Genomic DNA, 13,871 nt, shown 5'->3' on the forward strand with positions numbered 1-13,871 from the left:
ATACTGAGTCAGCCCTGTATAAGCCTTACTCCTGCCCTGGGTCTGTCCCTGTCTGTCAGAGCCCTTGAATGTAGCTCCAGTCTGGGCACCTCAGAGCTGGTAGAGAAAGACACACCAACTTCAATAAAGACAATGCACTGAGAGTGCCCGTGAGAACAGGGGTGGGTGGGTGATGGGCACAGGACTGCACTTTGTGGAGTTCTACCAGGAGAGGAGCAAGGCACTGACTGTAGTGGTAGTAAAAGCAAGAATTACCACCACCATCATCTACTGATTAAAGGGGAACATCTGGGGAGATTTTGCTCCCCAGGGACATTTGGTGATGTCCAAAGTTATTTTGTTGTTCAGTCACTCAGTCATGTCCGACTCTTTGCGACCCCATGGACTGCAGCACGCCATGCTTCCCTGTCCTACACCATCTCCCAGAGCTTGTTCAAACTCCTGTCTATCGAGTCAGTGATGCCATCCAACCATCTCAACCTCTGTTGTTCCCTTCTCCTCCTGCCTTCACTCTTTCCCAGTATCATGGTCTCTTCCAGTGAGTCGGCTCTTTGCATCAGATGGCCAAAGTACTGGAGCTTCAGATATTTTGGGTTGTCCCAACTCAGGGGGAGGATGTTAATGGCATCTAGTAGGTAGAGGTGGTGGCTGCTGCTGAAGAGCCCACAATGTCCATTCAGCCTCCACCACAAAGAATTACCTCACACAAAATGTCAATAGTGTCAAGGTTCAGAAATCCTGATCTAGGCTAATTTCCAGCTTGAAATCAGTGTTGCTCCTTTGCTACAGTTCTGAGATGGCTGTGGAGAGAAGGCACCAGAAACCAGGGGAGGTGTTTTTGTTTGCTCTTGTTTTATTGCCTTTGAATTAAGCCCTGAGTAGCATCCAGGGAAGACACACCTGGAACACTAAGTCCTGGGATGCTCTTGAGGTGAACAGAGGTGTCTGGAACTTGGTGCCCCTGCTCAGGGTTTCCTCCCAGTCCAGTGTCTGTGGGTGCACTTGGCCCCTCCGGCTCTGAGTCAGACATTCCAGCACTTTCTACAGGGTGGGGTATCAGGCAGAGGTAAGCTTGCTTGGGGAGATGATGAAGTTTGTTTTCTTCCTGTCCTCTGTTCCTAACAGCTGGAAGCAGAAGCCACTCACCGAGTTATCACCATTGCAAACAGAGTAAGTAGACCCCAGATCACTCTCAGCCCATTTTCAACTCTGGGGTCAGAAACCAGCCTGGATGGTGGAGTCCCAATCTGCTCTGGGTGCTAGCACCAGGTCTGGCTCACAGGACCCCAAATGAACATCGTTTGCTAAATGAACATTGTTATTCCCACAGCCATGATAGGAGTGCTCCTTGCCACTGGCTGTCTGTTCCACCCCACTGAGCTTACTGACATCTGGTTCATTGCTCAAGTGGAAACAACTCCCAAGGAAGGCGAGGCAAGGTGGGGACCACAGAGCCTCACGGCAACTGGAATCTGTTTCTTCTAGAGGAACAAAAATTTTTACCTAGAGAATCACAATTCAGACCTCTAGCTCTGGGCCATTCGTGATTTTTTTCTTGGTACAGTTCAGGGTAAGGGGGCACTGATGCAGTGTCACGGTGAGAGCAAGCAAGAGACGTGACAAGCTTGATCAAAGACAAGCTTCTGGTCACATGCCAGTCAATCAACCATTCCAAGAGACTGTTTCATTATCTAAAATTGGAGTGAGGGTATCACCCACTCCTTACAGGATGGTTGTGAGCATCAAACAAATCATGGAAGGAAAAGCACTTTATACACAATAGAACACTGTATCAAGGTCATTTCCCCTCCTGAACTGTCACTAGAGGGTTCCCTTTGCTCAGATAATCCAAACTACCTTCTCTAAAACACTAGTTTTCTAAGTGCAGTCTCTGGACTAGCTGCTTCCACATTGTTTGTTAGAAATAGGAACTCAGAAACACAAATGCTCAGGCTTGTCCAGACCCACTGAATCAGAAACTGGGGGTGACGCCCAGCAATCTGTGTTTTAACAAGCCCACTAATGATTTTAATAGGCACTAACACTTGAGAACTTCTCCTCTGGAAAGACCTGGGCTACCTTGAAGGCCATGAGCAGAGGGTGAAGGGTGTGGTGTTAGGGACACCAGGGGAACACAGAGGTCAGAGGTCCAGTTGGTCTCAGAACTAGTCAGGAAACTTGTACCAAGCACATCAAATGTCAGGCCAGTTCCTAAATTCTCTATCCTCCTAATTTGATAAGAAGGCACTAGAATAACATTTGGGAAGTTTTCCATTAGCCCTTTATAAGTCTAGAAGCTGGACATCATTTTATTGTTATAACAATAATTATGCTAGCAATTACTTCCTGATGGAAACTTACCCCAGAGTAAGGAAAGATCTGAACAACAAAAGGGCAATTCCTCCTTTTTTTAGCTCAAACATATTCCCAGAGAAGTGAAACCATGGACCATGGTTGCACAGTTCAGTAGAGGAAAAGTTAATCAGAGTTATAATCCAGTGTCCATTTGCAAGACTGGTCCTGTCTGATGTAGACTGAACCCTGAACCTCTTGTGTAACATTTCTTCTCTGGGGTAGAGTACATTCTATCTGCTGATAGAGCAGCCTTCACATGGCAGGCATCATAATTTTAGATATGGGACATAATACACAACTGTATCTAGGTCTTCACATTCATGAACAGGAAAAAATCCCTCATTTTAAGTTATAAATAGTCTTGGTGTTGGCTGGTAGAAAATGTGAGGTTCAGCACTTGACATCTTACCCAGATATTCCCACTGTGGGCTCTGGTGCCAGGCACCACCTGTCCCCTCCTTGTTTTGTGGGGTTCCCCTAGCCTGCAGCTGCCAGGCCTGCATTCTGTGCAGAAGACTGTCAGCCTAAGGAGGGTGCAGAGCGATGCAGGGGGAAGTGCTGGCACCAGGACTAATCCTGTCTGGTCATCTTGATGCTTGTTATGGGGTTGATGCTCTCTCCTTCCCACCATGTTTCCTGTGTTTAGACTCACTGTCCCATCTATCTGGTCAACGTGTCCAGCATCTCAGCCGGTGATGTTATTGCAGCTGCTAAGATGCAAGGTGAGTTAGTAGGGTGGGCTGGGCAGTTAGCCCTTGTGCGAGGGGTGCCCAGCAGCTTCATGCACTTTCCCTTCCGGCTCCTGAGGCCAGGCCCTGAGACTGCCCTGCCCTTCTCTTTCCTGCTGTCTTCCTGCCCAGGCCTGGGGTTGGCCCCTTAGAATAAGGGTTTTCCTCTGCACATTTGTATGCATAACAGCTTTACAGAAGTGTCTGTCACCTCTCCTCAGATTGATAAAAATTTTCCAAGTTTTTTAATCAACTCATGAATTGGTTTTGTTTTTTTTTTGTTTTTTTTTTTTGGTCTCTTGGGTTTTGCTAGTGGTTGCCTTGGTAACCAACATAAAATCCTGGATGAGTTACAGCGGACACGTCAGGGGGAAATGCCTATGAAGTCCTTGGAGAAATGACAGTGTCGGAGCTGGACATCCCCTTCAGGAACCCAGTGTACCAGCCCTAGGACACCTGTGTGTCTGAGCACCTGGCCACGCCTGAAGGCTTTGTCCATGCTTGTACTCCCAGCCTGGCTCGGGGTGCCAGTGGGGGCCTGATAACAAGCATAAAAGATCACAGTCACGAACCTGGGGATATAAATTAGGGCCTTCCAGCCCTCCCGCCACACTGCCTTCCGCATCCCGCCTCCTACCTCTCCTCTAGCTAGACCTCCTCCAGGGTCTCACCTGTGCTGTGGACCCAGCCTTCTGCCTCTGTCTCCTGGGACGCGGGAGCACTCTGGCCTTGACCGCAGCTGGGGTCTCCAATGCCCAGCCGAGCTCAGGCTAGTCCCTTCCTTTCTGACTTCAGCTCCTTCCCCTGCCCAGTGAGAGGCTCTGACCAATGCTCTCCCAGGTTCACTGGCCTCCTGGTGATGGTCGGACTCCCCTCTTCTTGCAGGGAAGGTCGTGCTGGCTGAGACCACCACTGCACACGCCACGCTCACGGGCTTACACTACTACCACCAGGACTGGTCCCACGCAGCCGCCTACGTCACGGTGCCTCCCCTGAGACTGGACACCAACACATCAACCTACCTCATGAGCCTGCTGGCCAAGTAAGGCACCTCAGCTGGACCACGATGCAGCCTTGTGTCACAATTCAGGCCATGCTGGGCATTTGTAGACCTTTAAGGTGATATCGTAGAGGCCCCCAGTCTGACCTAAGTTCGGTTTCCTTGTGTCCAAAGGAAGAGTTTTGCTTGTGTTGCCTTCTCCAAAGCTCCTGCTGTGCCATGGTGCTCCTATGACCGCTTGATTGGGAGTGAGAGCTTCTGAGGAGATAAGTAAAGAGCGTATATAAAACTGTGCTGCTAAGTCGCTTCAGTCGTGTCCGACTCTGTGCGACCCCATGGACGGCAGCCCACCAGGCTCCCCTGTCCCTGGGATTCTCCAGGCAAGAACACTGGAGTGGGTTGCCATTTCCTTCTCCAATGCATGAAAGTGAAAAGTGAAAGGGAAGTCGCTCAGTCGTGTCCGACTCCCAGCGACCCCATGGACTGCAGCCTATCAGGCTCCTCTATCCATGGGATTTTCCAGGCAAGAGTACTGGAGTGGGGTGCCATTGCCTTCTCCGATATAAAACTGTGAACAGTAGCTATTCAGAATTTCAAAGGACCTTGCTCTCATACACTGAAGACCACTGGGGAGCTGTAGGATGTAGACTCTGACTTATCTGAGAATATTTGTGGATCTTTTTCTTTTTTCCTTCACCTCCCCCTCTCATTGTTTCCCACGTGATTTACTCTCATTGTGTGTCCCTCCCTCTGTGTTGCTCCCTCCTTTCTTTCCTGTTTTCCTTTTTCTTCCACACCTTCTCCCTCTTTCTTCTTAACCTCTTCCTTCAGACCTTCTTTTCTCCAGTTCCTGTTTTTCCAAAACTGCTTTTCCCATTCAATCTGAATCTAGATAATATGCTTCAATGGATAGTCTGATTCTGGTGGGACACAAACATGGAAAGATTTTGTTTGGTTCCAGTGAGTGAAGTGAAGTTGCTCGGTCGTGTCCAACTCTTTGCGACACCATGGACTGTGGCCTATCAGGCTCTGAGGAGCCTCTCAGTCCATGGAATTTTCCAGGCAAGAGTACTGGAGTGGGTTGCCATTTCCTTCTCCAGTACTGGCTTGCAAATTCTTGCCTCTAGTAACCCTTCAGTTCAGTTCAGTTCAGTCGCTCAGTCGTGTCCGACTCTTTGCGACCCCATGAACTGCAGCACTCCAGGCCTCCCTGTCCATCACCAACTCCCGGAGTTCACTCAAACTCAAGTCCATCGAGTCAGTGATGCCATCCAGCCATCTTATCCTCTGTCGTCCCCTTCTCCTCCTGCCCCCAATCCCTCCCAGCATCAGGGTTTAGGTAATGGTAAAACCCATTGCTTTTTCTTCCCTTTTGGTTATTAAAGTCCAGTTCAGTTTAAGAGTCAGTCTCCTCTCCTCCCAACTCTCAGCTTGGGGAATTTGGTGGGCATTAGGATTAAAGGGGTGGGGACACTGGTCCACACCCAAGCACGGCCTGTACCCCTGTACTAACTGATGCTGCTTCTTCTCTGGAAGAAAGTTGACTGGCTTCTGGGGCCCTCCTTGTGCAGGGTATGTGCCCAGATAAGGGCTCTCTTGAGCCACTCTCATGCCATTCTCTGACACAGGAGATGGAGTCCAGCTTGACTTCTCCTTTTAAAACAAAAATTATTTCTTTGGCTCTGCTGGGTCTTAGTTGCAGCACTCGGGATCTTTGATCTTCCTTGCAGCATGTGGTATCTTTAGTGGGACCTGGGATCCTGACCAGGGATGGAACCCAGGCCCCCTGCTGTGGAAATGCAACGTTTTAGTCACTGGACCGTCAGGGGAGTCCCCATCTTTACCTCCTCTAACCTGCCCCTTCCCAGCTTCCCTGTGAACAAGAACCTGGGCCTGCAGCTTAAGCCCCATCACCTTTTGCAGAGTCTGGGCCCAGAGGAAGCTCATGCAGCTTTGCCGCTCCTTCTGATGGGGTCACAGGCTGCCCCACCCCCATGACCTGACTCTCCTCATTCAGAGGCTCAGGCGGGCCCACCCACCCATCTTCCAAGCAGGTGCCTGCTCCTGTCACCTCTGATCTCCATAGGTGAACTTCTTCAAATGTCTCCTCTTGACTCTGAGGTAGACTAGTTGGGGGAGAGGGAAAGTACCGTTCAACTCATGAGAACAGGAAGAAGGGCAAGACCACAGGACCCTCCATTTTACCAAACACCTCAGTCGCCCTCCCTGTTTTCTGCTTTTATAGACGTGGGAATGGTGATACACTTCTGCTAGGATGATGGTGGGGAGTGTTGAGGGAAGTGACCAGCCCCAGTTGGAGGTGGCTGTCATTAGATAATGGGGCATTTATCTCATCCATGTCCTTAGTTTTCAGTCTTGGTTGGTTGACTAACATCTGGAAAATTTCCACTCAACATCTTGCTCTCTTAACAACCTAAAGAGCACTGTGCTGCTGCTAAGTCACTTCAGTCGTGTCCGACTCTGTGCGACCCCATAGATGGCAGCCCACCAGGCTCCACGGTCTCTGGGATTCTCCAGGCAAGAACACTGGAGTGGGTTGCCATTTCCTTCTCCAATGCATGAAAATGAAAAGGGAAAGTGAAGTTGCTCAGTCATGTCTGACTCTTCGAAACCCCATGGGCTGCAGCCCACCAGGCTCCTCTGTCCATGTGATTTTCCAGGCAACAGTACTGGAGTGGGGTGCCATTGCCTTCCCTGAAAGAGCACTATGGAGTTTTCCAAATGTGACTGGAGTGCAGGTGGTAGGGTCCTGGGGCCACGGTGGCCCCTGGAGGGGTAGGATATGTTGTGGCACAGTGGCAGTAATTATAATCTGTCCCATAAATTGCTAAGATTCTGAGCAGTGGCAGCTCTGAGAGTTTTAACCAATTTGAGAGAGTAAAGGGAGAAATGGTAGATCAGCTCTTACTTTTAAAAATGCTTGTTTGGGGGAAAAACCAGCTTCCTTTTCACTATTATCAACACAACAAAAACAAACCAGTATCAAGAACCCATGATAATAGTTTTGGCTCCTTTCCAAGGTCAAAGAACTCTTTCGAAATACCTCACAAGCAAATTTACGGAAAGAACAAAAAGGTAATGAATTCCCCAACCCACCCAAATTACAGTGCCCAAACCCACACGACTTTAAACAAGCAGAAGAAGAAAAGTATTATTAATTGAATAATTTCAAGTTTTTATTTCTAGCTTATTTTTTCAAATTTATTTAAATTATTCAACTAAATTCTATTCATTTAAATAGAATTATAATTTCATGTGAATAATTATGAGAATAGTTTGAATCTCTTTTTTAATCAGTGCATATTGTAAACTTGTATAATTTTATAGAATTTGGAGCATATTTTTAACATTTTTAGGAATTCATGATTACTGTAATTTTGCTTTTATGACATTTTAGTGATAATTGGTGTTATGCAAAGTACTTGATAGAAAACCCACGCACTAATTAACGTATTTCTATAAGAAAATATGAGCTGCTTTATAATGATCTATTTTAGGATATGATCTCTTCGGGTATATCAGGGTAAAAAGTACAATCTGTAGATGTCAGGATTTGTCCTTTATTTAAAATCTGACTTCTTAAAGAGACCAGAAACTCTTTCATTTGAACTTATATATTTTTAAAGCGGGTTTCCCTGGTGGCTCAGATGGTAAAGAATCTACCTGCAATGTGGGAGACCTGGGTTCAATCCCTGGGTTGGAAGATCCCCTGGAGGAGGGCATGGCAACCCACTCCAGTATTCTTGCCTGGAGAATCCCCATGGGCAGAGGAGCCTGGCGGGCTTCAGTCCATCCAGTCACAAAGAGTCGGATACAACTCAAAGAGTCAGAGCGACTAAGCACAGGACAGCACATTTTTAAAGTACTTAACAAAAGTTAGTGATGTTTTAAAGAGTAGGGATGGGTGTGTCATATCTCCCAGATTCCTGGCAGCACTGGGGGTCCCCAAAAGCCCTTCTGGAATGTGCCCTCCTCATTCACTCCTGCCTAGCGAACACTTACTCGTGTGTGGGCCTTTTAAGAAAGGCGAGGGCTCAGTTAGACTTGTCAGTTAAAGCATGGGGTCCATGGATCCTCAGCCCCTGACTCTAATGAGCATTTTCTGATCTGAACCCCACCCAGGGGTCTGGAGAACGCCTGAGAAAGAGTGAAAACTGAAGATTCTGTTCATCGCTGGCAGGTTCTCTGGGTCTGGGGGAGGTGGGGGGTCTCTGGGAACACAACCCTCTGCTCAGTGGAGGACCCCCTCCTGCAGTCTCTCGGGGGGCCACAGCAGCATCTTTGGCACCAGAAGCTGCCAGCCCTGCCACGGAGGAGCTAAGTCATGTCCCTGTGGATTTTGCCAAGGATAGTAGTCATTTGGGGAAAGCCCTGCCAGGCCCCCAGTGGAGGCAGCCCCATGTGCAGCCTGACCCTGAACGTCTGAGAGCCTTAAGAATATGCCTCCTCACCAAGCCAAATAATGCCTTCTGAGCAAAGATTCCCCTCTGAGGATCGCATCTCGGTTGGCCCACATGCACACACAAGGCTTGGTAACTCCTCCAAGTTAAACTAGACTCCAGGGCCCCTGCTGTGCTGTCCCCTCTCCCACCAGGCCCCTCCCTGCCCTCTTAGGGTGTTTCCTCCTCAGGCTGTCCTGGCCTGGGCAATGGAGGCATCCCTCCCCGCACCCTTGAGGCCTACAGAGATCTCTGAACGTGGGCCAGCCATCTGCCTGTCTCCTCAGGCAGAGGGTCTGCCACCATGTGAACTCCCACCGACATAAGTCTCCACCCCAAGTTCTGAGCTGGCCCAGGAGCCCCTCAAGAGCCCGGCATGCCTCACCCACCATAGCCTCAGCAACCATCTGAGGACCATGGTCACGGATGGCAGTGGCGATGACCCACTGCCATGTCATTGCTGGCTCATCAAGCCAGGCTTCTCTTCTATCTTGTCCATCCTCTTCCCACAAAGCTTAACATAGAACTTGAGTATTTTACCAAGCACGTACTTGTTGCCAGCAGGGCCAGGTGGGGGTTGAGCAGGGACATGAGAGGGAGTTTGTATATGTTTTGGGGAAGTAAAACTACCTCCACCCTCTCACTTTAAACTCTTTTAAGTTCAATTTTTCTCTGTTCGTTCTCTTAACTCTTAAAGTCAACATCCCAAAGACTACTCTCGATGTCTTCTATGACCCTGGCATTCTGTGCCATGGTTAGCACATATCCCCATTCTGCAGATGTGTAAACTGAGGTTCTCACAGATTAACTCATTAGAGGTCATACAGCTCTGAAGTATCAGAGTGGAGACCGAAACCAGCTTTGCCAGGTTCCCAAGCAAAGGCTTTTTCCCTGTCCTCACCCTCTGGGACCCTGGCCTCCCCTCCCCTTACTAGTCATGTCCTTCTCTTTACCCAGTGATACTTTGAACATTGTGGCGTCAGATCACCGGCCTTTCACCACGAAGCAGAAAGCTATGGGCAAGGAGGACTTCACTAAGATCCCCCACGGTGTGACCGGGGTTCAGGACCGCATGAGCGTCATCTGGGAGAGAGGCGTGGTACGTTCCCAGGACCCCACCCGGCGCTGGGCCGCAGAAGAATTTTCACACTTTAGGAGGGCTGGGTCAACTACTGCTCTTGTTTCACTCAAAAACAAAACAGAAAAGGTCTTTTTTATTTTCCTGATCAGAAAAGTAAGAAGTCCTAGCATGACAATTTGGAAAATACAGAAAAGTACTAGAAAAAAACATAATTCCATACTGAGAAATTATTAATATTTTGGTATATTTCTTCCTAAGCTCTATGCATGCAGCATACATTATTTTAATTACTGGGTTTATCTTTTTTTTTCATATAACAGTGTATTTTGAGTGCCTTCCTATATCAGTAAAAGTTCTTTAAAAACATCTTTGTTAATAACTAAACAAGATTTCCTCCCATGGAAGCACCATATTCAGTTACGGCTTCCCTGGTGTTTGGAACTTTCAACTGCTTCAAATTTTTGCATTTAGCAATAACACTGCACAGAATTTCTTTGTTCATGAGTGTATGTCAGCATTTCTAATTGTTTCCTGAGGACAGATTCCTAGAAATGGATTTCTGGGCCAGGAGATGTGAACTTTCTTTAAGGATCTTGGTATCTTTCGTCCAATAGTAAAGACAGAGACTAGGAATTCATTTGAATACCACCTGTTCTGCCCCTGAAAAATAAGTAATTTGGTCTTGACCTATCACAGATTAGATGCAGTTTTAGAGGATGAGCCTGAAGAAATTTGAAATACACAAGGCTAAGCCACCAGCTCAGGGAAGACCCTGAGGCAGCTCAGGAATCCCTTTTTAAATTTATTTATTTGGCTTTGCTGAGTCTTAGTTGCAGCACGTGGGATCTTTCATTGTGGCTCACAGGTTTCTCTTTAGTTGGGGTGGACAGTCTCATTTGCTCAGCAGCATGTGGGATCTTAGTTCTCCAACCAAGGATTAAACTCATGTCCCGTGCATTGGAAGGTGATTCTTAACACCTAGACCACCTAGAAGTTCTAGGAATCCCTTTTGAAAAATGTCCGTGATGCACTCATGGGTGGGGCTATAAGATGCCTTTCCAGCACAGAATATATGTCCTTTCATGGATTTAGGAAAGCTCCCAATTTATCCATAGTGAGCACATGAGTAGACCTGGTTTTACAAACAGGAGGTAGATTTGCCCCAAGAAAGCCACCATTTGGAAGAAGGGCCCACCCACCACTGTTACAAAAAGGAGAGAGGAGGAAATGAGCACATGGGAACCGAGCCATGCAGATTGTCTCATCCGAGATGATGCCCATGGCATTGTCCTTCTCAGCACCAGTATTCAGACCAACTAAAAGCTCACAACAGTGACGGGGTGTGAGGCACACACAGGACCTTGGTTGACCTGAGCCTTTGGCCATGTTTCAGGTTGGAGGAAAGATGGATGAGAACCGTTTTGTGGCCGTTACCAGTTCCAACGCAGCCAAGATTCTCAACCTGTATCCCCGAAAGGGCCGCATCATCCCTGGAGCTGATGCCGACGTGGTGGTGTGGGACCCCGAAGCCACCAAGTAAAGCCTGCTACTTGTCTCCAGGGCTGGGGGATGGGGTTTTTAAGGACCTTGTATTACAGAACTCCAAAGCATCATCTTTGCCCTACTTCTAGCATAGAGCAGGATGTCCCTGAGATGTGTTCAGTTCAACAAATACTTGAGGGTTTGCCATGGTCCAAGCACTAGGGATGCAACAGTGAACAAGAAGGTCTGAAGACTTGCCGCAGGGCAAGCTCCATGTGCACAGCTTTACAGTTTTTCACAGCTGCATCACATCAATGATCTCATGTGCTTATCTCAGCCCTGAGAAGCACTCAAGGCTGGAGTTCTTACTTCCATTTTACTATTGAAAAAACTTGGAAAAGGAAATGGCAACCCACTCTAGTATTCTCGCCTGGAGAATTCCATGAACAGAGGAGCCTGGTGGGTGACAGTCCATGGGATCACAAGGAGTCAGACACAATTGAGTATCACTCACTGAAGAAACTAAGAGCAGAGAGTAGAGGGACTCCCCAATCACATAGCTAATAAGAGGCTGAACCAGACAGATGTCCTGACACTCAGTTCCAGACTCTTCCACCAAGCCTCTGCTTCCCTCGTTGAGAGCGTGCATTCTCTTGAGCACAGCACTTGACACCCACAGTATTTATGAATACAACTTGAGTGAATAAATGAAATGCATCAGGAATTATCAAGCTGCAGGATACAGGGCATCATGTTTACTCAGAGGTTTGACCAGGGGAGATGGGAATTGTTTTCTAATACTAAACTTTATTCAGTCACTCAACAAATATCTGTTAAGTGCTACCATTTGCCAAGCACTTTTCTAGACACACAAGCTAACAGTGAACAAGACAAAAATGTGCTGGGATTTTGAAGGTAAAAAGTTGAACTGCAGAAAAAGTTCTCCCTGTGCACCACCGCCCAGCCCCTTGCCCAGATCCCCGTCCTGCTTCTCCATTAGGGCACTTGAGAAGTCAGATTCTGCATCCAGCCTGGGGCTGGTCCCTGTTGCTCTTGTGGGTGTGGCTGTTAGTGATTGCTATTGGCAGAAAGACCCTTAGAGTGTAGGCCAGTATGTTAGTCAGCTAGGGTGCTCCCATAACAAAATAGGAGGAGGCTTGAACAATAGAAATTCATTTTCTCACAGTCCTGGAGGCTAGAAGTCCAAGATCAAGGTGTCAGCAGGGCTGATTTCATTCTGAGACCCTTGGTTTATAGAGGTCATCTCTTCCCTGTGTCTCTACATGGCACTGCCTCTGTGTGTGCACTTCTGGCATCTCGATTTCCTCTTATAAAGACACCCATTTGATTGGATTAGGGCCCACCTGTATGACCTCATTTTACTTTAATTAGTTCTTTAAAGGTCTTATCTCCGAATATAGTCACGTTCTGAGGTACTGGGGACTGGGACTTCAACAGATAACTTTGTGGTGACATAATTCATTCTAGCCTTTGGGAGTCCTTCCTTTCCACTGAGCGTCATCGCCTCTTCCCCTGAGCACCTTCCCTTCCCTTGAGCTGTGACAGCTTTACCTCCTCTCATAGCGTTCTCTCCCGCCACTGCGTTCCCACCAGGACCATCTCCGCCAGCACCCAGGTGCAGGGAGGAGACTTCAACCTGTACGAGAACATGCGTTGCCATGGTGTCCCGCTGGTCACCATCAGCCGAGGCCGGGTCGTGTACGAGAACGGCGTCTTCATGTGTGCTGAAGGCACCGGCAAGTTCTGTCCCCTGCGATCCTTCCCAGACACTGTCTACAAGAAACTGGTCCAGAGAGAAAAGGTATGGTGAGGGAGAGGGGAGAATACATGTGGGAAGGGGTTGAAGACCCCTGCTGGGGACTTCTTATATGACTATTGTAAATCTCAAAGATGTTCTCACTGTTTTTTCCACCAGAATCCTATTGCCTGAATAGTCACTTTGGGAACAATCAAAATAGTAGAAAAGGAGCACCTGTAACAGAGTAAAATTTACTTGGGAGGGGTCCCCAAGTCCCTTGGAGCCAGGGACACTATGAGGTGCTCACAGCTATCCTGACACCCAGGTTTCTTGTGGTCCCTCAGGGCAGGGGGCTTCTGGCTTAGTCAGGGTTATCATATTTGCACTGGAGATCCTCTTTCCCAAAACTCCCCACAGTTGCCCTGTGTCTGCTGTGGAGTGGGTGGGCTTTGCTGAGTCTCCAACACTGAAGGGATCAGGGCAGGTCTGAAATAGCTCACTGCCATGTGGGGGTAGCCTGAGGTCTTCTTTTGAGAATTTCACCCAGTCCTTGGATTCCATTAGCACTCTAGGTGTTCAGTGAAGCTTGAGGCTCCTTCCTCATCTCCAGGGATACCGAACGCTTGGGAGAGTTTCACCCAAAAGAACTGGCTCTTCCCTCACTGCTCTGGGATTGACTGTCCAGACTTATCTTTGAGGACTGCCCTGGCCTTCCTGTGTGCCATCTCAGCTGCTGCACTCATGCGGCGTGGCAGAAAGTGAAGAACTAAAGAGCCTCTTGATGAAAGTGGAAGAGGAGAGTTAAAAAGTTGGCTTAAAGCTCAACATTCAGAAAACTAAGATTATGGCATCTGGTCCCATCACTTCATGGCAAATAGATGGGGAAACAGTGGCTGACTTTATTTTTCTGGGCTTCAAAATCACTGCAGATGGTGATTGCAGCCATAAAATTAAAAGACGCTTACTCCTTGGGAGGAAAGTTATGACCAACCTAGACAGCATATTA

General features: G+C 48.0%; 1 protein-coding gene across 2 annotated transcripts in view; it reads left to right on the forward strand.

The window, feature by feature from the left end:
• DPYSL5 (dihydropyrimidinase-like 5) overlaps positions 1-13,871 on the forward strand; it is an 89,504-nt gene that overhangs the window by 66,615 nt on the left and 9,018 nt on the right. For both annotated transcript variants that reach the window (XM_010840602.1, XM_010840603.1), the window contains exons 6-11: positions 1,126-1,170; positions 3,002-3,077; positions 3,969-4,125; positions 9,501-9,642; positions 11,018-11,160; positions 12,721-12,928. In XM_010840602.1, the coding sequence (XP_010838904.1) occupies positions 1,126-1,170; positions 3,002-3,077; positions 3,969-4,125; positions 9,501-9,642; positions 11,018-11,160; positions 12,721-12,928 (771 nt within the window). The remainder of the gene's footprint in view (positions 1-1,125; positions 1,171-3,001; positions 3,078-3,968; positions 4,126-9,500; positions 9,643-11,017; positions 11,161-12,720; positions 12,929-13,871) is intronic.

The sequence above is a fragment of the Bison bison genome, unplaced genomic scaffold (genome assembly GCF_000754665.1).
Source record: "Bison bison bison isolate TAMUID 2011002044 unplaced genomic scaffold, Bison_UMD1.0 scf7180017864145, whole genome shotgun sequence".
NCBI lineage: Eukaryota > Metazoa > Chordata > Mammalia > Artiodactyla > Bovidae > Bison > Bison bison.